General features: G+C 43.5%; 1 protein-coding gene and 1 long non-coding RNA gene across 2 annotated transcripts in view; both read right to left on the bottom strand.

Annotated features, from left to right (window-relative positions):
- Window positions 1-5,366: 5,366 nt before the first annotated feature.
- Window positions 5,367-6,762, bottom strand: LOC129385655 (uncharacterized). The gene is made up of 2 exons (XR_008613142.2): window positions 6,631-6,762; window positions 5,367-5,685 (listed from the first exon to the last, which is right to left on the bottom strand). It is a non-coding gene; the product is annotated as an uncharacterized lncRNA (long non-coding RNA).
- Window positions 6,763-9,537: 2,775 nt separating this feature from the next.
- Window positions 9,538-24,132, bottom strand: part of LOC126534695 (uncharacterized) — a 31,248-nt gene continuing 16,653 nt past the window's right edge. Inside the window, exons 6-8 of the mRNA XM_055072936.2 lie at window positions 21,143-21,267; window positions 15,048-15,165; window positions 9,538-9,753 (exon numbers count right to left, since the gene is read on the bottom strand). Coding sequence (XP_054928911.2) covers window positions 9,538-9,753; window positions 15,048-15,165; window positions 21,143-21,267 — 459 coding nt within the window. The remainder of the gene's footprint in view (window positions 9,754-15,047; window positions 15,166-21,142; window positions 21,268-24,132) is intronic.

The raw sequence follows: 24,132 nt of genomic DNA, 5'->3' as shown, positions 1-24,132 counted from the left end.
AGCAGGCCGTTTTTGGCCTCGAGCAGGTGGGCAAGTCTGCTGTCCATCAACTCGACGTCGAGATCGGTTTCCACTTTCTTGGTAGCCGTGGAAGCGTCGTTTTGGACGCCTTCGCACCACTCTTCGAGAGTAGCGGGTGCCCTCGCTCTGCCGGGTTTTTCGCGAATCTTGCGAAAGTGGTCCCAATCGATGAACGTGAATTCGTTGATCCTACTCCGAGACATGTTGAAGTTGGTCTAGAGAATGTAGTGGTCGCTGCCGAACTCCATGGCGGTGTTCTCCCAGCCCACATTCTCAACGTTCCCGACGAACGCGAGGTCGGGTGTCGAGTCCCGGGTGACGCAGTTGCCGATGCGCGTAGGAAAATCCCTATGTTGAGGAGAGCATATGTCGCCGTGAAAAAGACAAGTCCACTTGTCGAAACATTGGCTCCTGCTCTCACCTTCTTCTCCTGTTGCTCACCCTACCCACTTTGAGTGATTAGTCAAGGAATTGGTTGAATATTCGCAGATACTCCTCTTAGTCAAACGACACATTTCCAGCGTGTCTTCTTTCCTCCCCAAGGTGCAAGAAGCAAGAAATTTCTTTTCTCCATCAAAATTGAGGGCTGGGCGAGTTGGTGTGGTTCCATCTTAACCAAAAAAGTGTGCAAAAAAAGACGTAGACGAAAAACAGAGAAACGACATTCGGTCGTTTCGGCCATTCGGTCATTAAGCGGTTTATTGCTGCTAAAGAATGTGTATACCCGTTTTTGATAAAACTGACATTTCATACAGGCAGAGAGCGCAAAAAACAAGGGAAGTAATGAATCCTTTTACATGTTTTTCGAGGGTGACACATACATTAGTCAACAGTCGATAGCTATGTCTGAGGCAGAAGTGTTTTACCTTCGGGAGTTTGTGCCAAGCGATCCTTGATTAGCAAGCTTTGCTATTGCCACATGTATATTATTTTGGTTTTCTCATGCACACTTGAAAGGGTGGTTCTCCTTTCAGCGGAGTTTTCTACATGTTTCTTTGAAATTAACTGCTAGTAGCGAGTAGTGCCCACGTTTGCCGTTTCTCTTTCTCGTCCGCGTCTTTTTCTTGCGATTTTCGGTATAAAATGAATTTTCATCCGCTTGTAATCGCAGTCATCGCCCAGTTTCTTAGGGTGAAACAGCTCTAACACGTCATTTCTCCTCTCTACAGCCTGCCTAAAGCAGAGCACTTCTAAAGATTTATTTCCGATTGGAATAAAGTACTCATTCCTTGGCTAGCTCCCCGAAGTCGATATAAGCCACATGTTCGCTTTACAACAGCCCATCTATCCACGCCCCCTCCTGCTGTTATGTTTCAGCCAACAAAAACAAATTGCTGAGGTCGTTACCAGGCGGTTTCGATTGCGACAACCTGTTGACAGTTTAGGAATGATTGATGTGTAGGATTTATCACCGAATGACTCATTTACTGGCATACTAATCATAAGATTAGGTACAGTCCACACAAATGGTATATTTTATGGGAAGAGAATATTGCGTCAAGCGGGCAGTCAAACATTATAGAACTAAATTGCAGGCGAACCATTATGTTCACTTTGATCTTCAGCAACGTCACATTTCATGTAATGTTTACTTACCCTCAACACTGGTCACAAAATATGAAGGAAGATTATGCAGTACACCTTTCACAAGCATGATGAATGCAAAGAAAGTTTAGCTTGTTTTTATGCACGCGCTTACAAAATGACTTGGCTTCATTTATTTTATTTATTTCAGATACCCTCATGGCCCACAGGGCATTATTGAGGGGAGTGGTACACACATTTCAATAAATTTGTACAAAAGGAGACAACGCATATATATAAAACATATATATATACCGGAACAAATACATAATTCACAACCCGGAACATGAAGCGAGTTCAAAATTATACAATTACCAAGAAACGCTAAGTCCGCACAGAAAAGTTGAAAATTGCAAAACGCCACCATTAGCACAAACATGAACACAGCAAATCTGGGGGGAAAATACAGAAGGATGCGCATGATAACGAGAAAAATGCAAATGGAACAAAAGCTATGGCAAGCAATAATATGTTGGCAATTTCTTCTTAAATTCATCAAAATCTTTCGAAAGTGCAATATCCCATGGTAGCTGGTTCCAGTCCAACGATGTTTTTGGAATGAAAGAATTCCTGCAGGATGTTGTACGGCATTTTGAAACACCAATTTGCATGGATGATCTAAGCGGGATGAAACATATGTTGGCGGCGTGAGTAATGCATCTTTAAGGGTGGAATTCATGTGGTAAATTTTAAAAAACAGACACAGGCGTGATATTTTTCTGCGCGTTGAGAGAGGGGTTAGTGACAATGTGTTTTTCATTTCTGTGACGCTGGACAAACGATCATAGTTACGAAAGATGAAACGGGCGGCTTTGTTCTGTACGGCTTCGAGGGCGTCGATAAGAGAGTTAGTGAAGGGGTCCCATACTGAGTTAGCATATTCTAATTTGGAGCGGACAAGCGATTTGTACAGAAGAAGTTTAACAGGTGTCGGGGCTAAGGAAAAATTCCGTTTCAGATATCCAAGCATGCGGTTAGCGGACGCGATGATAGAAATGATATGTGCCTTCCAAGCTAGGTTTGACGTTATAATGACACCGAGGTATTTGTAAGATGTTACCGGTGTTAGCAGGGAAGAACAAATAGTGTAGGGAGCGGGGCACGGATTGACGACGACGCGAAAAACGCATTACTTTGCATTTAGTAGCGTTAAGTGTCATCTTCCATTGTGAACACCAGTTAGATATAGTAGCTAAGTCTTCCTGGAGTAGTACAGTGTCATTAGTATTTTTTATTTCCCGGTAAACCACGCAGTCATCCGCAAAAAGTCGCACTGTGGATGTTACGTTGTTAGGCAAGTCATTAATATATACCAGAAAGAGCAAGGGACCGATAACAGAACCTTGTGGGACACCTGAGGTCACAGATACCGGTGATGAGTTAATGCCGTTAGCGTGCACGTACTGGAACCTGTTAGACAAAAAGCATTCAATCCATCGTAGTACATTTTGGTCGATGTTAAGTTTACTTAGTTTGTGAAGAAGCAAGCTGAGAGAGACTTTGTCGAATGCTTTGGAAAAATCTAAATAGATGCAGTCAACCTCACTGCCACGATCAAGTATAAGTTAATATCATTTGTAAAATTTATTAGCTGTGTTTCACAAGAAAAGTGTTTTCTAAATCCATGCTGCGCATGAGAAAAAAAGGATGATGACTCAAGAAAGTTTGCTAGGGATGACAAGATTACATGATCCATTACCTTGCAAGGAATGCTGGTTAGTGATACTTATGGCCGATAGTTGAGTGATAGGTACTTGTCGCCTGATTTATGGAGTGGAACTACCTTAGCCAACTTCCAGTCGTCTGGGAGGTCACAAGTTTGAAGGGATTGCTCAAATATTTTCGATAGTATGATGGAAGAATATACTTTAGTGTATTTCAGGATTTTAGTGCTGATATTATCGGGACCACACGAAGAGGATAACTTTAAACGATCTATGATACTTTTAATGCCTTCAAAGTCAAAACGAATGGGATCCATAGGAAATATGATATCGGAAGTACAGTCTGGTGGGTATGCGCTAAAAGGGACAGAAAATGCATTAGCAAAAGTCTCGTTAAGTGCATTAGCACTATCACTGTTAGGGATGGGATTTGATTGAGAATCCAGGAGAGAGATTGATGGCTGATCTGACCCAATAACAACGTTCCAGAATTTTTTAGTATCAGTTAAAAGAAATGATGGCAGTGTGACATTAAAGAAATGTCGTTTAGCATCTTTTAACAATTTTTTATAAGTGCAAACTGCGGCTCTTAGAGCTGACCCATGCTCCGATCTTCCGGACGACCACGCCCTGACATATAACCACCTTTTTCTGTTCCCGAGGCGTTTTAAGGAACGAGTGAACCATGGGGACCTACGATTAGTCGCGATGATTTTACGAGGGACGTGCAATTCGATTAATTCATGCAGTTTTTCTTTAAACATGCACCAGTTGTCGTTAACAGATCGTTCGGCAAATGCCAGGAAAAAATCGTCGAGAAAAAACTGGAGGCCATCATTAATTGAAGAAAAATTTGCTTTAGCATAATTGTAAATGGTTTTCGTTTTATTTGGCGTTTTATTCGACGGTAAATTCAACGTGATGTGCAGTAAACAATGATCACTTAAGCCTGACAAGTATTTTGCCTCGTAAACAAAATCTGGGGCGCTCGTTAGGAAACGGTCTAATACGTTAGAACTGGTAGCTGTCGTCCTTGTCGGCTGGGTAACCATTTGTGTTAGCGAGAAGAGGGAGCAGAGGGCTGAAAAACCTGCTGACTCGGAAGATCCGTCACCATCCACTGCAGGGCTAGACCAGTTAATGTTCGGGAAGTTGAAGTCACCAAAAATAAAGATAGGACGACCAGGAAACTTTGTTTGAATTATATTCAGAATATCATGAAGGTCGTTAGAAAAGCCGACGGGCGTAGATGGTGCGCGGTAGCATGCACAAAATAATAGAGCTTTATGGTTAATTGTTACCTGTACACATTTGAACTCCAGTGTAGTATCAACACTAACTTCAAAACATTCTAGATTGTCGGACACAGCGATTAATACACCACCGCCGCGACCAAAGGAACGGTCACAGCGAAATACACGGTAACACTTTTCCGTTGAAAATATTTCATTATTATGCACAGTTTCATTGAGCCAAGTTTCTGTTAGTACAATGATGTCAGCTGCTGTAGTATCGGCCGTGCAAGATAAACTGTCACGATTGCCAATGACACTGCGTATATTAGTAAAAAGAACTGAGACGTTATGTGGTGCTTGCGCAGGTCGGTGCCCATGTTCGTTGAGCTATCTAGGAGACAAAGGACCAGAGTTAGTTACAACACGTTTTTCATCTTTTTCTTGAACGCTATCAGTTATAGGGCAGTAGGTATAGCATTTTTTTTTCAGAATAAGCTTGTTAAAGCGAAGACTAAACGGTTCACCGGGCTCAGTTTGCTTTGCGAATTCAGCAAGCTTTTTCCGTGCATGCCTGGTGTCCGGAGCAAAATCTTCATTAATCGAGAAATCGGACTCTTTTAGCTTGCTTTTTCCGCCCATGACCTGTTCTTTAGTTTTGTATGTTTAGTTGTATGTCAGTATTTCCACTACACGTTTCACGATGTTCGTTACTACTTCATTACAAAGAAACACTGAAAATATGACGGTAGGCGACGCAAACATCTTCAGACGTGAACGTCTCGAATTCAGCAAAGCATGCCTGAAAGCCGCTTGATTACCGCACACGCCATGACGTATGCAGAGAATCATTCGAATACACACAGCCTGGGCCCGTCTCCATTTTACTGTATAGCTTGCTCCGAAGATGGCAAACAAGAATCGGCTGACGTGGTTAAGAAACTCTCCTTAGGAAAAAAAAATAACGAAGCAGTTTCTGGCTTCCCCGCACAGTCGCGCGCAAACCACGCGTCGGGCTAACCCGCCAGTCTCTGCGCCAGGTTGTCGTAGAAGTCCTTGAATTCCTTGACGCGCTGGAAGGGTCCTCTGGGCAAGCAGCGCCCCGTTACGTCCGTCAGATGGACGTTGAAGAGGAACCAGCTGAAGTTGGCTCGCCTGCCTGGCATCTCCATGATGAGCATCGCCTGTCAAACAGGGCGAGACTGTAGGCACAACATTTGGTTTTCTTTCTTCCTATAGATTACAAGCACGAAGATAGGAGTTTGCATGCATTTGTTCTCAAACATTGTAAGCTTTTCTTTCCTAATTTTGTTTTTTCTGTCGATTCATATTTCTTTCCCTTGTTGGGTTATAGAGGACAACTACAAATAAACTGAATTTGTCTGTGATCGTCATAGTTGTACTTGTACATGATCGGTATATAGCCTTGTGAGTCGGTGTAAATGGCACTTCGCCTAAATGGGACTTCGTCATCGAATATCACCGCGGTGTACCAGTTGTAAGTGGCAGATGACAACAAAGCAGTTAAATCCCACGACAGAAATCGGTGTATAGCACCTGGCTATAAAACCGGCGTAAACTCAGTAAACAGCATCATAAATGCCATAAATAATATCTGATGGAGATATTTAGGTAAGCTGACACAATGGTGGCAAGTAAGAGGCGCTATCTGTTTATGCATTAGACCACCTAGTAGGTGATTCTGCGTTGTATTGAATGAAATGTCGTCCTCAAGACTATCAGACCCGCAATATGTGACGTGAGCGGAACACCTGCTTTCCAGCCCAGAACCGAAGGTTGATGTTTAGCTTTTCTGTACGCGCAGTACGTGGGTGTGCGGCTGCAGGCAAGCACGCAGAAACGAAAATGCAGGCTATACAGAAATTAACATAAATTATGTATTTTGTGACCTCGTGTCGGAGGAAGCGGGTATTTGAACGCCTTCCGGTTTCTCGCACGGCATTCATCGCAAATGCCGATGACCTGGCATCACAACAGTGCAGTTCCGTCACGGTAGCACCACGCCTTCTTTTTGTCAAAGCATGAAGTATTCCTAAGCTTAATGTTGTGCTGTACCATTTCAAAGCCGCCCTTTCGGAGTGACCATGAATAATGTGAACAGAAGTTACCTTATCCTGCATCTGGGAAACTGTGTCGAACGTGTGGAAAATGCTCTTCTGGAGTAAAGTCTCCGAAGACGGATTGTTGAAACCGATGTTCGACTTCTCGAGGTTGAGCTCGGCTTTGACAGCATCGCATGCCTGCGAAATTGAAGCGGGAGAAATCCCCCAACACAAGGTAAGAACTCATCACCATCGCCATCATCATAATCATCATTGTCCTCCCGTCTAAACTGACTGCAGCTCGAAGCTGCTTCCATCACGCCTTGTTCTGTGTCAACCAGTTCCATCACGTGAATGCAATTTTCTTGATGTCCTTGCTATGCATAGTCCCCTGAGAATTTACAAAGCCCCTTATACACTCTTCCGGAGCGTGGTTCGAGCGGCTTCGAATGAAATTAAATAGAGATAACAATTAGGACGTATTAGCAGATAACCGTCCTAGAATACCAACAAAGCCACTGTTACCGTGAAGAAAATATTGTTAGGTCTTACGTCCTGAAACAGCACAATGGGTTATGAATTAGTAGAGGTGTTCGAAAAGTGAAATTTCAAAATTTGATCGAATAAGAATATTCGTAAGAAATGACTGCCGCACATCAAACCGATAATTCACCAGCTTTAATAGTCAATTCCCGAGTGCAATACGAATCGAATCACAAAGCCAATTTGATTGGAAAATACGATTACTCACGAAAACCTAGATATGACGGGCAGCATAGTGAAGGCCCCGCATTAATTTCGACCACTTAGAGCTCCCAGAACTAAGCCCTATAAGCGGTACACGAACGTTATCGCATTGCACTCCTTTTTAGAACGCGGCAGGGATAGCAAAGTTTTAAACAAGAACACGAAGCAACGCACATAGTTCCATTGGTCCTATAAATGGCAGTGAACATTAAGTTGCTAATTATGTTACCAAGATCGTGACACGCCTGCATGGGCAAACATAAGCAGATGTCGAACAATGACTGCGGACACTGGCTTTTACAACACTGGCGCGATGAAGAGCGGCGGCAGCGGCGAGGGAAATGTTCTTCGGGCTGCCTCCCGCTTCAACGCGTAGTCTGTGCGGGATTCTCAACCGTCCCCGTACTAGGGAAAAGGCATGACAACCTGCCTCCTTCGCCTCCTCTTTTCTACCGAGCTCTCAGATCCCGATTTTCCCCCTTACGCACAGGAGGAAGTGGCATGCAGCCGCCTCACCTCCTTCCCTGCGCGCAATGCGCCAGATCACCATACCGCCGTAGTACTCGGCTTTCCATCGCAGCTACACTTCACAGTGCACGGCCGCGATTTTATCACATGAAGGCTTTACATGGAACACCAGGGCAATGGCGACTTCAGAATTTCCCCTGGTCTCTCCATATAGTTGCTATAGCAATAAAATTTTCTCGGACAGGTCCTCAAACTTGGCAGAAGCTACAGCGGAAAGCTCTTTAATTAAAATCAACAATCAACAACGTATACTGAAAACTAACAAGTGGAGCCAGCACAACTAATTCTCTATAAAGATAAATCCGATTTGGTGTAGCCTTACCAGAAGTACCAATTTCACGTGATAGTTTCGTGTACGATTTCATTGTAACAGTCACACTAAAGATTATCACACTCTTTGGGGGGCTGGTTTTATCACGGCTGATACCGTTAGCCTTAGGGCTGTAAAAATTTCCTGTACTCAACAGGGAGCTCAATTTACACCCGCAGTGAGAGAAGCCGCAGTTGAAAACCTCGTAATAGTTATGACGACCTGGTGCGCACCGAAGTGTCTCGCGCAACATTTTGATAGCAAGTGCTATAAAAATGTATTTTTGGGTGCCCGTTGCTGCGGCGAGCGTCACCGGCCCTCGTAAGGGAGCGAGCGAGCACAGTAAAGGATGAAGAAGCGAACGCGGAGAGCAGCGGGAGATGAAAGACGGCGATAGCAGAGAGAGAGAGAGAGGAACAACAGCGGAGGAGGAAGGTTCAGAGGAGCCATGAGGCGGAGAACAGAGGAGGAGGGCAAGGCAGAAGTGGGAGAAGAAAATCATAGTGCCGCACAAGAAGGGCTCTGCGGCGACGATGGCCACGATATGGTGCCGGAATAGCGCGCGTGGTCTGTATGGAAACAAAGCGCTGCATGAGCGGAGGTCTGTCTGCAGCAGCTGCTGTGAATCGCGTCCATACGTCGCCAAGGAGCCGCCTCTCGCAATCGCGCGGTCAGCGAGGCAGTCGCGCCGCACTTCGCTCCGTTTGTAACGTGCCGCACTAGACGTTGTCCTCGCCAGGCAATACATCGCGAAATGAAATAAGTATAGAGCTGAGCTGAAATTTCGCATTAGGGAATATCGTAATCATCGGTAAATGTTTCTTATCGTTTGTCGTGTCTTATCGTGTCGAGGAAATCACGACAGGCAGCCCGTGGATGACGTGCCGGCTCGATTCATAGTATAGCCTTCTCAAACAACGCGCGCTACTCTGGCGCCATCTCGTAGCCGTCGTCGCCACAAAGCCCGTCGCGTGCGGCACTATGCTTTTCTTCTCACGTTTTCGCAATGCCCTCCCCCTCTGCTTTCTCCTCGTCGTCTCCACGCTGTCGCCGTCCTTGAACTACCTCCGCGCTCCGCGTTTGCTTTTTGTCCTTCATTGTGCTGGTTCGCTCGATTACGATGGATGACGCCAACGCCGACGCTCTCCGCAGAAACGGGCAAGAGGTGCGCTATAGAATTTTAGTGTACTCTGTTCATAATAATATCTGTGCGCAAGTGTGTATGCGCGCAAGTATACGATACTTACCGATAACGAGTCAAAGAGTAGCTGCTACCGTAATAACATGACAACGTCTCCTTCGCCTTATGACAGCATAAAAAAACTGATCGATGTTAGATTCCGCTTGGGCAATAGCCTCACTGTACGTGGAGCACTATTATTACGAGTTCACATTGGTTCCTCAAGGCGTGGTTGCGCAGCAAGAATGGCACTTGCCTGCGAGTAGTCCGTGATTCCGAAGTAGCTGCACGGCTCGTAGAGGGCGCTGATGGGGATGCTGTACTGCTTATTCAGTGTGTACATGATCACACCCATTTGGAAAGAGAAGGCGACGGTGAGACTGCGCCTCCCAAAGCCGTCCCTGGCCATCCGGAACGCATGCTCCTGCAAATACCGGGAGGTGGCCCACGTTTTGACGTAATGGTGGATATTTGTGTACACTTGCACACGTTCTTAGATGTTTGTAGCGCACGCTAATGACGAGTTGCACTTCGTCCTGCTTTTGTCGCTGTGTTCACCCTGCGCTAACAAACGTCCAAGACCTCTTTTGCAAAGTATTCGGCAGATTGTCTTGCGGTGGAAAAAAAACAGAAAAAGAAAAAGAAGGGAAGCACTCGAAATCTGACGATGGTTATGATATACTGTATTCTTGCTAAGCTCAAGAACCGAGTACTGTACTTAAATTTAAAGACGCTCCCCAGAAATGACAAGGTGGTGAGTTTGAATCCCGTCAGCGCAGGTGGCAATTTTAGGGATGGCGGGATATCATGACCATAGGCCAGCAAGTTCACTCACGAGTACGCCTGACTCTTACGCTCTCCACAGTAATTTCACGGGCGTAAAGTAGATCGTTTGTGATTGAAAAAGCATGAGAATGGACATGAGTACGAGCGTGAATAGTCGCGGGTAAGTTTGAGTGGAAGTGATTGTGCGAATGCGAGTGAGCCTTGGTGAACATAAGCGGGCGTGAGTGTAGGAATTAGAGTGAGTACTGACGTGCGTGAGTGCACATGAGTGTGAGCGAGTAAATAGCCTGCTAAATAATGGTGAGTGAGTACGTGAGTTGGAGGTACTCTTATTCAGCTAACCTATGAATGCTGATGGGCAGTTACAGAAGGGTTGAGCGGTAATACCTTCCCGATCCCGCCACTATACCATATATCTTACGGCACAGATCGGTAGCACAGTTCTGTTAGAGCAAGATGAATCAACACTTGCAAAAGCGATCCCTACTGTTACATGCTGTTTCAAAACGACTTGAAAAGCAAGGAGGACACTCTGTAGGGAGATAATGTGGTCGAGAGACTAAGCTAAAGTTTCGGGGCCAATGATTGGCTAAGGCTAAGAGGGGAGCTAGGGATCCATACACGGTGATGTAAATAGCTACTGTAGGAGAAACGCCTCATTAAGAGAAGTAACCAAGTGCAGCGGTTCTGATCAGCCTAAGTTAGGAGGAAGCTTTAGTTCAGGTGCTCTTATCTGAATACATGGAAAAGCAGAAATCCTTTCTCTGCAACCACTGCGCCAAATTTGATAAGGTTTGTTCTATTTCAAAGAAAAAGTTTAACATCTAATGACTGTTGGTTGCGAATTTTCGATGTATGTCATCAATATATTTGTAAAAATTGGCAAAAAATTCTTATTCTCAGAAAACGAAACTAACTTGGATACAACTCTTAAGTCAGCAATAAAAGACGATTGGTACATTGCATTTAATACCATGTGCGGATAAAACTTATATGTTACTGATCTAGAAAACATGAGTAATATGTGAATGGTGCTTTGACAAAACCCTCTTAAATAGTGTCACGAATTCACGTAAGATATAAAGTCACATATCACATTTGTCTGCTTTGAATGCTCTAATGGGTTCAGTTTACAGAAATGCAATATCTATTCGTAGTGTGCAGCTACAAATTTGTAAGTTTCGTGCTTGTGGTTTCTTCAAGCTTATAAATTTTCGAAAATTTGTGTGAAGAAATTCAGGCTCTAAATCGGAACTCCGCTTGCCACAGCCTCTATCATTTAACTTTTTCACTAAAATGCAGCAACTTTCATTAAATTGGTCTAAGAGTTATCTCCGAAAAGCTCTTCAGCGTTTTACATGTGAGTATTTGAATAGGCGGTATAGGAGTTTTACCCGAGTTGAAGCTTCCTCTTAAGCGTGACAATGACGAGAACTCACACGGTTGGCTCAAGAGAAGTTCACAATGAGGAAATTCCGTTCGAGAAGCCTATGTGTTTTCAGCAATCAATCAATCAATCAATCAATCAATCAATCAATCAATCAATCAATCAATCAATCAATCAATCAATCAATCAATCAATCAATCAACCAATCAATCAATCAATCAATCAATCAATCAATCAATCAATCAATCAATTTTCAGCTTGTGTAAAGAGGGCGGCAAGAGAACGCCAGTATATGACCAGCGCCTGGCATGGCCCATCTCCCGTTAGCTCGCATTTCAAGCTCAGTGACAGGTTAAGCACAACAAAAAATTAATGCATAAATTTCTTTTCAGACAGGCTGATTGTGGGGTTCAAGTCTGCGCGCATCGCCTGCATGTAACCTAGCCAAAATTAAATCGTTGAGCATTGTACGGATGTTTCCAAACTTCGTTTTTCGGCCTGCCAGTGGCCTTTTCCCAATGAACTTGCCATTTAAGTTGACTGTGGAAACTACAAGCGTCATTTAACTGCGGATGTTTTATCATTCCACAATTTTATGGATATTTTCAACAAATAATATTCTTGAGATAATTGAACATAATTAACCATTTGAGCTTTGTTGCTTCAAAACCTTCTTCATTTATCAACACCTCTACACAAACGTGTCAGAGCTTCGGATATGCACCACATATTAACTCGTCAGAATAAATGGTAAAAAAAGTCCCACCGTTGCCAGCAGACCATCCGTCAAAAAACTTAGGCTCACAGTGTCGGGTTCTGTCGGACGGGACGCACCCGCAGCGTAAAGAATATTATTTCTATAAATTTTGTTACTATATATAAAGCTGCTACAAAATGCAAAATACAGGATGAGGTCCTGGAGTCGGAGAGCGAATTGGCACCTCTTGTACATGGTATACATGAAAAGAAAAGTAAGCTTAGTTATAGCAACGACTGCAAAAAATAGCTATAAAGACATATTAGAGCGTCAGCAATTGTAAAACACACTAGAACACGTACATAAACAATTCTATCAGAAGCTTAATTAGCAACACATATAGATTTGAACAAATTGAACAGAAAGCGGCTAGTTTTAACAATTTCAGATGGGAACAATAAGCGAGATGTAGTGAACTGCAGCATTTATCAATGAAAATGCAAATGCAAACATTATGTAGCATATATAAGAATTTATGTAGGGCTGGATAGGTGCAAAATGAATTTTTTTAAATTATGTTATAAATGAGCGAAGTACCATCAGTTTTCAAACAAACGGTAGCTAGTTTCAATAAAAGAAAATGCTGAAATGAACAGTTTCCTTTCCGTTAGTAGTGCGGACTTTGGGCAAGATGAGCTTTTTGGGAAGAGCAGACCTTGTGTTGTGAGTGTTCGCTAGTGAAGAAGACGGATTGAAAGAAAAGGGAAATGGATTGTTCATGTGCTAAAGTAATCAGATACCTACATTACATTTAATTATGTCGAACACTGTAAGGATAGCATTTCCCTTTAATAATTGTTTAAATGTTGTGTAGCATGAGCTAAAAATTATTATTTTGATTCGTCTTTGCTGAACGAAATGTATTGGCACAATATAAGTACTGCATGTAATTAATTAAACATTAGTTGATATGGGAATGAATGAACGCATAATGCAGTTATAAGAGAATTGTACGTAAATAAAAACGGGCGAGCTCGAATGAAGATGCGTATACCATCGGACGCCTTTGTGACGTCTCAAATGTGGTAATGACAATCTAGGTATGTAGTGGCCCAACTACATGCAGTCACCGCTATCCTGCATCGAGTACCTGGCAAGCAGGTAGAAGAAACAGGAAGTAAAGATTTCTGATGTATGTGGAGACAATAGCTTGAATTTTAGTTTGATTAAATTTTAGTATATTTATGTCACACCGGTGTAATATAGTAAGAAGATCGGCACGAAGCTTTTCGAGTGGGCAGTTGATGCTTTTATCAGAATGAACTACTGTGGTATTGTCAGTATACGGCAGGCAATTGCAGTGTGTGATTAAATTAGGTAGATCTCCACTATAAATTAAAGCGGGTAACAGAAAAACCTATTGGTACCCCTATATTAGCCGTCTTTTGCTTCGAATAAGTGCCGCAAACGCAGACAACTTGTTTTCCATTATGCAGGTAGAAATGGGAACGACTGCGGATTACGGCAGGACCAAATATTCCCATAGCGTGAACAGCTTTAGTCAGGTCTACAAGAAATAAAGCCGGCAAAGCTTCCGTCATCAATAGCCTTTTTTGTGTAATCTGTGCTAAATCGTCCGATTTTTCTCGCGGATATTACAAAATGAACACAACGGTTTACTTCTGGTTCAGGAGGAATGAAAAAAATTTTACACGGATAACACCAAATTCTCTCTTGGTTCAGTCCTCATATTGTTATTTGACAAAAAAAATGTTAACAGGCACTTGGCGGGACAAAAACACAGAAACGTACCGGTACGTCAGCGGCTCTGATAAGGTTGAGATGAGTTCAAAGCTGAATGGGTAACGTATTGACGTAATCTTCGTGGCTCTTTTTGTAGGCCCTTATTCGTCTAAAAGTAGCGCACTTGCGAATCAATGGACGAACACCAGCGCTCGTATTTGTGTGCTTCGGTGGTCGTCCGTGCATCCACAAGTGCGCAGTAATGCAGTACAATATACATGCACAGTAATAGAAGCCACCCATTCTTCTTGAAACCCATAAGCGCCAGTAATACTGCGAACACAGTTAGAATGAGAGAGAAAAGACGCAGGACGGAAAGCTGGGTTTCAATTCTCTGGCACGCTCAGCGTCACGTCGGGGCATTTGAACAGAGAAAATAAATTGAGATAAACTCGGGGGACTTGCGTGCCATAACCACGATATGAGGTTCACCATAGTGGAAGCCTCAGGATAAAGTCTTTGACTACCTGAAACTCTTCGTTGTATCTATCCAATGCTTGGTATGCGAGCGTTTTGGCGTTCAGGCCACATCGAAATGTGGCCACCGAGGACACGAACCGAACCCACGACCTCGTCCTGAGCAGCCCAACGCCATATCCGCTGAGCCACCACGGCAGTATTTGAACAGCGACCTGTCGACACTACATAACAGATTACCGATAAATAAAAAAATTCATTGCCCACTAGAAAAGCCCAAACTGAATGCAGTGAGCTTTGAGAACTTTTCTCAAAGAAAAAAGGCCACATGCGGAAATTAGTTTTCGAAATCTGCGACGTCACATTAATGTTCCGGCGTGGAGCTCTGGGTACGAAATCAAAGTAAGGAGTATTTTACTTCCTTTTCGCCAGTAATTATCTGTCCCCTTCGAATAAATCAGAGGACACATTTCACCAGGAATGCCAATTCAGGATTCTCTCAGGTGTCCCTTTGTTTCATTACTTGTAGGCTGAATGAGCATGCTGCGAGATGTGTTAACTATGTCGCAGCATCCGTGCCCTGGCAACTTTTGTTCTAGGGTGTAAATAGATTTCGGTGGAAACTTACCAGAGTTGGAGTGTACGGATTTGGGCTCTTGTGGGCGTTCAGGGGCAGCGTGATGCATTCAGAAATCGAAGGAAGGGTGATGATCGTGGTGATTATGACCAGAATGTCGACGTCTTTCCTGCGGGAGAGTGTGGCATTGAACGGCACAGCGTAGTACAGCGAATGGTGAATTGAAAGGAAAAGCAGTAGAAAAAGAACCTCGAGATTCTTCGTGTCACTCGCTGAACATATAATGCAATGTGAGCAATGATACTCGGTTTTCTGTTGTAGAGCACTGCAGGTCGTTTTTGTTTTATCTCATTTTGGTTTGGCTTAAATTTGCGCACTTTACATTGCTATTGCAATGTAAAGCAATATTGAGCAATGAGAGCAGCTATTGAGGTGTACAGTCACCTCAATAGCTGCTCTCACAACGATGAATTCAAGCCGTTATATAAATTGTGGTGCTGAGATCATGAATCCGGTTAGTTAGGAGTTATTTCAATATAGTGCAATTTATGTTACAATATGTTGAATTTTTTTAAACCGGCTAAGTGAGTGTCATCTTGCAACATGTAAATATTATCTGCACCTTCATGCAATGTAACCCAAAAGGCGGAATGGCACTTTCTCAACACGAGATCTCGAAAAAAACAACTCCTCGTGATAAAAAGAAAGAAGAAACTCTCGGGCGATATTAATTAAAAGGAAGAAGCTGATAATAACACAAATTCAATTAGCGTTATTCTTGCACTTCAAAAGCTTTTAGGGGGCTAACTGTGCATCCATCCACCTGGCACTTCAACCGCTTCCCCCGAGCCTCGGCCTCTGTATACTCCATGGTGCAATGGATTGCGCGTCGGGGATGCTGCGCTGAAGGAACATGACTGAAAACCGACCACCGGTCCAACTTGGTTCACTGGGTATGCGGCAGTCTACCGATGTGCCGCTCTTCAACGAACATCTTCGACGGCGACATCGGCCACTGGGGATGCAGGGACGGGATATGTGGCATGGGTAGGCACCGTTTTTCAATTGATGTCTTTCACGCCACGCGTGTGCCACACGGTCTTTGCTGGTCTCTTCAGTGACCTCTTTGATACTAACTTGGGTCACTGGGCAAATGCCACTAGCTGTGTGCCACTTTTAACGAACATCTTTGACGCCAACTACATGGGTAATTAGGTAATTGCCACAGGGAACGGTGCCGCTCTGTATTGACAAAAAAAGAAGAAAACTCAGCCGAACCGATCTGCCGATGGCTGTAGACTATTATGCGCTTAGTATTGAAGCAATGTAGCGACAAAACATGTGGCCACCGCCGAAATGCCATATGCAAGAGGTGTTTACTGGATCGCGACTCCCCTCTTGGGCTTCGACGATGGTGACAATTATAATGATGATTTCTTGGCATCCCCTGTGGCCTTTAAAATGGGGCGTTGACAAAGAGTCACCTAGCTTGCATGCTTGAGGTAATCAGGTTTGCTATACATGCTTTTCGCCCTAGCATTTTTGTATACACCTTCATAGTCTATTTTCTCTTCCTCAAGACTTCGCTATTGGCCATGTTCTGATACCAATCCTTGTAAGGGATCCGGTCGTATCAATCTCCTTCCTCCTTTTTCCTTTCACCAATACGCTTAAGGTTTCTTGCTTATTTCTACTGCTGACAAGATGACACTTCCATCGACTTTTAATCCAAGCGCTTTTGGAAGGTGTACGTTACCAACGCGTCTCACTGTGTGGATTCTTTCGCATGCCATTAGGATGGGCTGTGTTGTCTCCCTATTTTCGCTCTAGCCTACACATGCCTCATCTTGTTGCGAATATTTCCTCCGGTGTGTTTATGTCCTGAGGCAACCAGTTCGAGCTTGAATCGCAAGGCACTGCCCTTTGTGTGCAGATTAACCTGCCTTATTTCGTTCTCCCCATTCTTGTAAATCTCCACGGTCTTTTTTGCTTGCATCCCGTACATCCACTTCGCTAGCACTGTTTTTTTTTCGCTTTCTTTTTGAGGATTCCTGGTTCTCTATTTACACTTTCATTTACCCGGTACTTTATTGCCGACTTTCTTGACATTTTCCTCATTTTGTGTCAACGCTTTTCAAGCACAGATGCTTGTGCACTTTAGCCGCCAGTTTATTTTCATGCATGTTCCTCATACTTTCTACAAAACTGATTTTGCTCTGCGATTCCTTGACTTCAAAACAGCCCCAAACCATGTCACCCTACGCTACCTCATTCGTGATTCTGCCGTGGGTTCCCAAAGCAAACTGGCCTAGCAATCTTTGATGAACTTCCACCCAGATAAGGTACCCGATTTTAAGCACAGAATGACATTTGCGAAGGTTAGCGCTGGCACCATTACTCTTTTCCCGATTCTACGCGCCACCTCATATTTATTGTCGCCCCAAAGTGTTATGCGTTTCATTATTGCTGCATTCCGCTTCCCGTTTATTTACAGATTATCTTGGCGGGTGCTCGAGTGAGTCTTTCCTTCGTTCATGCATACACCGACTTATTTACATTGCTTGACTATGGGTATCACACGCTGTTGAATTGGCACCACGTAATTACTCGTTTTTACAGCCAAGCTGTATTAGAGAGTTCGATGGAAGCCCGTCTGGTCGGGACAAGACATGACAAAGAAAGACGTACACCGACCAAGTAAAACCTATTAAAGGACATCACGTTTCGGGGCTTTCAAACGAAGCTTCCGTATGGAATGTATGGAAGCCGGAACGACTTGTCTCTTAATAAGTTTTACTTGGTCGGTGTACGTCTTTGTTTGTCACCTTAGAGCGGCTGGTCATATACAGCTTCATATGGTCATATACAGTATATGGTCATATGCAGTTTTCTATACAGCATGGTCATATACAGCTTCGCTGTATATGACCAGCCGATTCGTCCGTCCGTCCGCCCATCTGTCTCCTGTACGCGGAAAACTCCTCCGGCGCAACCCCACGCTCATGGGCGAAAAATAAAGTCGTGTTGGTCGCTCTGAATGCTATCATCTTCCGCCACTGTATTAAAGTGCATTACCGTTTCCGTGTGATGTTATCAGTCACGGGGGTGGCTCTGAATGTTATCTTACCGACCATGCCATAGCGCATGGCCTTCATGGCCATATATAAAACTTGGGATGGCGGAGCTCCTTCGCTCCCTTTGGAGGGTCAAAAAGCGTAATAAAATGCAGTAGTGTACCCATTAATCGTCGACATTAACGTCGACCTAGCGCGGCCCACCGGAAAGTGGATTGTATCCTTCCTGTTGGAAGGGTTTGGAATTGAGTGCTACATGGACATCAATCTGCCGTCCACGCGTCACCAGTCATGCAGAGATTTAACCTTTGGCAAGAACGTCTGTAGTATAGCTGTACAACCGATCACTGTGTACCACAGTGATTACAAAGCTATGATCACTGTGGTAAGGAAAGAGACGAAATAAGACGATGAAAGCCGCGTAATCAGGTGTATGTCTTTATACAATCAACATGGCAATGAATATATAAATCAATGTAGTTGTCGATATAGTAATCGCAATACAGCTTCTCTGGTTATCCTTGTTCGCTGAGTGAAAGGGAACTAATCTTATTTTTTTCCTTAAAATTCCCAATTCCTCATTTCTGTGTGCTAAACCTAAGGCCTAGATTTGTCGCTACGTTGCCACACATATTCGCCAGTCTCTGTAAACCTCTTGAAATTTCCGCTGTTAGCACTATGCCATTCGCATACATAAATCCGAAGATCATCTGTTGCACCATTGGCCCATACGGGCGTAGGAAATTCAAAACCTAATTTACTGCTTTCCAGTACCTTTTCTATGTCTTTAACATAAAGCAGCTAGCGTTGAATCTCTCGCCAGCGTGGGTCACTGAGTATGAGCCACTGCCGTGTGGGAACAATATTAAGAGTTGATATAAACCGGCTTGTCACGCATCTAGTCTCGGAAGCCACGCTTGGAGTTCTCGGCACTGCCACCGGATGGCGCGACGCGTCCAGAAAGACGCGTGAGAGAGGAACCCGGCTGCCTCACGATGCCTTTCTCAGCGCATTCACAGGCGTTCCATCCTTTTCGGAGGCTTCGGGGGGGCGTCACAAGATGGCGCAATGTGCTCAAACGGAAGCCCTAGAAAGGAGTCTGCTGCAGCACGCGCCTCATACACAGTGCATGAAGTGACTAGCGCAAGAGTGGACACGGAACACCAAAAAGACGACAAGCATACGCGCAAATTCCCAACTGGTTTTTAATACAAAAAGGTATGTATATATACTATCGCGCACTTGATCACAATCAGTTGCAATCGTGCAAGACAGCATGGTGATCACAAATGAACAAGAGCCCACCATGGCCGGGCCAAAGCTTACGGGGGCATCCCACATACAGACCCCAGGAATGCAAATTCTTTAGCAGTAAATGCTAGGGATGGTTTGCTAAAGCAGTTGCCTTCTGCGATAGCCACTGCCTCAATAATGAGTCTAGTGTTTTGCTGCGCGTTGTTTGCTATTGTTTGTTTTCTTCAAAGAGTGGCAGGCCTTCTTAAGCCTTGGCCCGGCTATGGTGCGCTCATTTGTGATGACCACGCTGTCTTGCACGATTGCATCTGATTATGATCAAGTGCGCGAGAGTGCATATACCTACCTCTTTGTAATGAACACCAGTTGGAAATTTACGCTTGTCCTTGTCGCCTTTTTGTGTCCTGTCTCCAGTCTTGTAGCCACTTCAGCATGGAATACCAACTAACCTGGTCTCACACCCTGCTTCAGCTCATACGCAAGGCGTTTAGACGGTGGCAATAGGTTGTGTTGCTATATGGCTTCAATGCTAAGAGCATTACCGTCAACAGTCATCGTTATATGGGCTCTGCCAATTTTTTTATCGATCAATCGCTTACAATAATATTTTACTAGTCCTGAGTACAACTCTTGGATATAATGTATATATATGGTTTGGTTTACTCAATTGGGAAAAAAAGCAATAAAATATCCTAACAAACATTTTTGCTGATGCGTTCTATTTATTAACACTATGACAAAGAGGCTGGCTGTTACGTAATGTTAATTCAAATTCAAAATTCAAAATCTTTATTCAGCATTCTTCCGCGTATGAAAAAAAAACAATGCTGGGACAAGAGCAAAAAAGCTGCTACAAGCAGCTTGACGAGGCCCTTGCCCCTGTTTGACTGGCAGCGCGAAGGTTTTACACTCATTGTAAATACATATTGTTTACATATATGTGTTGCATCTCACAGAAAAAAGCAAGACAAATGTATTCGCGTACAATAGCATCCCACGTACAGGCCAACATGTCTGAAAACATATACAGGAAAAGGAATGTATGACAAATGTATTCGCGTACAATAGCATCCCACGTACAGGCCAACATGTCTGAAAACATATACAGGAAAACGAAGGAAACAAAAACGCATTTCTGGTCCAATTTAGACCATTTTCATTCAGGTCGTAAAGGCAATAAAGGAATCATACAAAGGTAATACGAAAACAAGTAACCTGCAATATAATAGAAAACGTTTACATAACATTTTTTCCCTTCGCCTTTTCCCTTTCTTTTTCTTTTTTCTTTTCTTTATTAAAGTTGATTAAAGTTGAAGACCGTCGTTTGCCAGTCATAGATGGCGCTCGTCTATTTGTCATTTAATGTGATAATGAAAAAAAAAACACGCCACTCAGGCACTCAGTTTATGCGCAGATTTTTTAGTGTCAGGCATCTTTTGCATATCCTTCTCATATTTTGCATATCCAAAAGAATGCGCCGCGACAAGTAATTGTATCTTGCCAATTGGTGCATACCAGCTTCAGGTAGAAGTAGTGAATCCGCCTCGACATCGTAAAACATTCAATTAGCTTTTCTTTACCCTAAGAAGCGTACGCTGAGAGCAGGCAAAATAAAAAAAAACGATATGGGGTTTTACGTGCCAAAACCCCTTTCTGGTTATGAAGCCCGACGTAGTGGGGGACTACAGAAATTTGGACCACCTGGGGTTCTTTAACGTGCACCTGAATATAAGTACATGGGTGTTTTGGCATTTCGCCTCAATCGAAATGCGGCCGCCGTGGCCGGAGCAGGCAAAATTTGGTGATCGTTATACTCACGATGCGACGTTCTCGGCGGCGTATGCAAGTTTATCCCACGCATCGGTGTCGTTGTAGTAGTAGTACCCGATGCCGACAAAGACCTTGTGGCGGCTGGTGTCATTGCCCAGGAGTTGTCGCATCCGCTGCAAAGCAAACGGCAATCGATTTAGGTCCAGCAGTCTGTGTTACACCTGTTGATATCCTCATTTAATATTTTGTCTACAGCCTGAAAGGTGTAAGCACATTGTGCGTACAGCAATAGTAGGTTGTTTCTCACACTTATTTTTGAGTAAATGATTGATCGATTGACTGAATGACAGAATGGTTATTCAATCAATCAACTAATTACTTAATTATTTATTTACATATCCTATTTACTTATTGACACCTAGTCTCTATGACCTCAGAGTGCGCGTTCGGAAAAATACAGCGTTTGACAGAGAAGCCAAGCTTCTGGTTTAGGGGGTTTTCCCATTTGAGGTTGTGCTCCCAATACCAGTTTTCACGTTGTAGGTCAGTGTATAATTTTGCACACTTACGTACATCGGCAAATGTCAGCTTTATGGCAGCGAAATAAAAAAAATTAATAAAGAATCTGTTTGCTTGATGCAGCCAAATGTCCTTTTACCAAACACATTTACCGCTTACAAGCTTTCATATTCGATTATATAGCATCGAAAACAAGCTTAGAATGCCAGAAATTAATAAGAAAAAAGATATCCAAATTGCTGGATAAACTGCTGTAGGCTGTTGCTGCAGCAAAAATTGCTGCACGCTAAACATCAAGTTTCATTAGACCTTGCTATTCGGTGTTCATCCAGTTGCTGTGTTCATTCAGAAAGGTAGACAGTAGTGCCGGCCTTTTGACTTCATTTCGAAGCTAAAGGCATTGGCCATCTTAGGTACAGTATCCGATAGATTCCATCAGTAGTCAAACAACGCATGCTCTTAGCACAGCCACGAAGGCAGAATTAGAAACTAGGAGACTTGGAACCTCTTCGTGACTACAGCGTGCATTTGACTGGACAGCGTAATTTCAGAATAAACAACAACCTTGTTCTATTACTTTGTTGCTTCTCGCGCACAGCTACCATGCAAGGCAACATAATTATCACTGATTCCTCTTATAAGGAGAAAAAAAACGTTGAGAAATAGTGCATATTTATTAATATTATTGTCAGACCATCAATAAAAATAGTTGCGGTCCAATGGTTCTATATGGCAACCTCCACTCCGCACTCGCAAATCACGGTACAGGGTTCACGGGGAATGATGTGAAATATATATCATTGACGAAGTTGTTAGAAACGGAAAGATCAAAAGAAAGTACAGCAAAATTGATATTGCGTTGAAATCAATATATATAGCATTTCAAGAACACCCTGTTAGGCCAGGACCACTACTAGAACAACTAGAAAACGTCAGGAGACTTCAAAATTACCGTATAGGTAGAACTAAAGGACCGTGTTAGCTTGTCAATAAAAAGCGCATTACACTTCACAGCGGGATCTTAAGCTTGTCAGTAAATCTATTACGCTTTTCAGGGGGAGTTTTAGCTTGTCCGTAAGCGTAATAATCTTTGTACAGTGTGTTTTAGCTTGTCAGTAAACGTATTACTATTGGAAGAGAATTTGATCTTGTTAGTAAACGGATTGTCCTTTGCGAAATACCGGATTATCGGAAACGTAAACGTGGATAATTATGCTGCTGCTGAATATGATGATCTTTGGCATTCCCGTTGAAACGCGGTGATGACAGGGTCGCCTAGCCTTCTTGATGTAATCAGGTATGCTATTCATGCTTTCCATTCTAGCATTTTCGCGCGCACCTTTATCTTTCTTTTTTCTCGCCCTCAAAATTTTTTATCCACCTTTTACCGCTATCTATGTCTGTAAGGAGCCCGGTCGTATCAATCTCTTTCCTACTTTTGTTTCTATCAATACTCTAAGCTACTTTTGCTTATCTCGTATGCGGACCGGTTGGCGTTTCCGTCCATTTTGAATCCAAGTGTTCCTGAAAGGTGTGCGTTACCCACTCACTGGGTGAATACCTTTGCAGCCCATTAGGATGTGCTTAGCTGTCTCCGAATTGTTCGCTGCAGTAGAAACGTGCCTCATATTGTTGCAAATATTTGCTCCGGTACGTTTTTGTCCTTAGGCAACCAGCTGTTTCCTCCTATAGCAAGGCATTGCCCTTTGTGTCATCATGCAGAATTTTTCTTGTAATTCCTTTCATCCAGTTCGTGTAAATCTCCGTGATCTTTTTGGTCTTCATTCTTTGCACCTAATTTGCTGTCTCTGTTTCTTCCACATTCTTTTAGATGACTCCTGGTGATCCATATATATTTTAGATATACCTTGTACTCGACTACCAACTGTCTTGGCCTATTCCTCCATTTCGTGTCCACGCTTTTGAAGTGCAGATACTTGTGCACTTTAGCCGTCCGTTTACTTTCATCGATGTTCCTGATTCTTTCTTCAAAACCTTGCACTGCGCTGGCCCGTTTACTCCTCTGCAAGTTCCACATGACACTTCATATTTATTGCGGCGCCACGAACAGCCGAGTTGGTGGCGCCACCTGGTGCCGCAGGTTTTAGACAGAGTTGACAGATCCGATGTTTCTGTGACGAATGATATTCTGTTTAGGTGCTAGCGTAAAGTGCTGGCAGGAGCGTGACCGCTTACATGCAGCCTTTGTTATTTTTCTTCGACAAGAACACCCAGGTACAGGAAAACTGGTCTAACATGTTCTTAGGCAAAACGTAACAACGTGCCACTACGAGTATTTTTCAGCCGCCCATATCTCCGGGAACCCGATATTCCATGAAGGTTAACACGTTTACGGACAGCTACCGGACACGTTTAGGTGAGCAGCCGAATTGGTTGCTCAATCACGTGCAGCAGGCTATAAACATAAACTATTACATTGACTAACCATACGTTGCTTAAGTGCCGATGTAAACCGTCGGAAGTGACCTGAATGCTAACGTTGAGACTTTCTTTCTTTT

This window comes from Dermacentor andersoni, chromosome 7 (assembly GCF_023375885.2).
Source record: "Dermacentor andersoni chromosome 7, qqDerAnde1_hic_scaffold, whole genome shotgun sequence".
In the NCBI taxonomy this organism is placed as follows: domain Eukaryota; kingdom Metazoa; phylum Arthropoda; class Arachnida; order Ixodida; family Ixodidae; genus Dermacentor; species Dermacentor andersoni.
The sequence above is the reverse complement of the archived record's forward strand: the minus strand, read 5'-3'. Positions and strand labels throughout refer to the sequence as shown.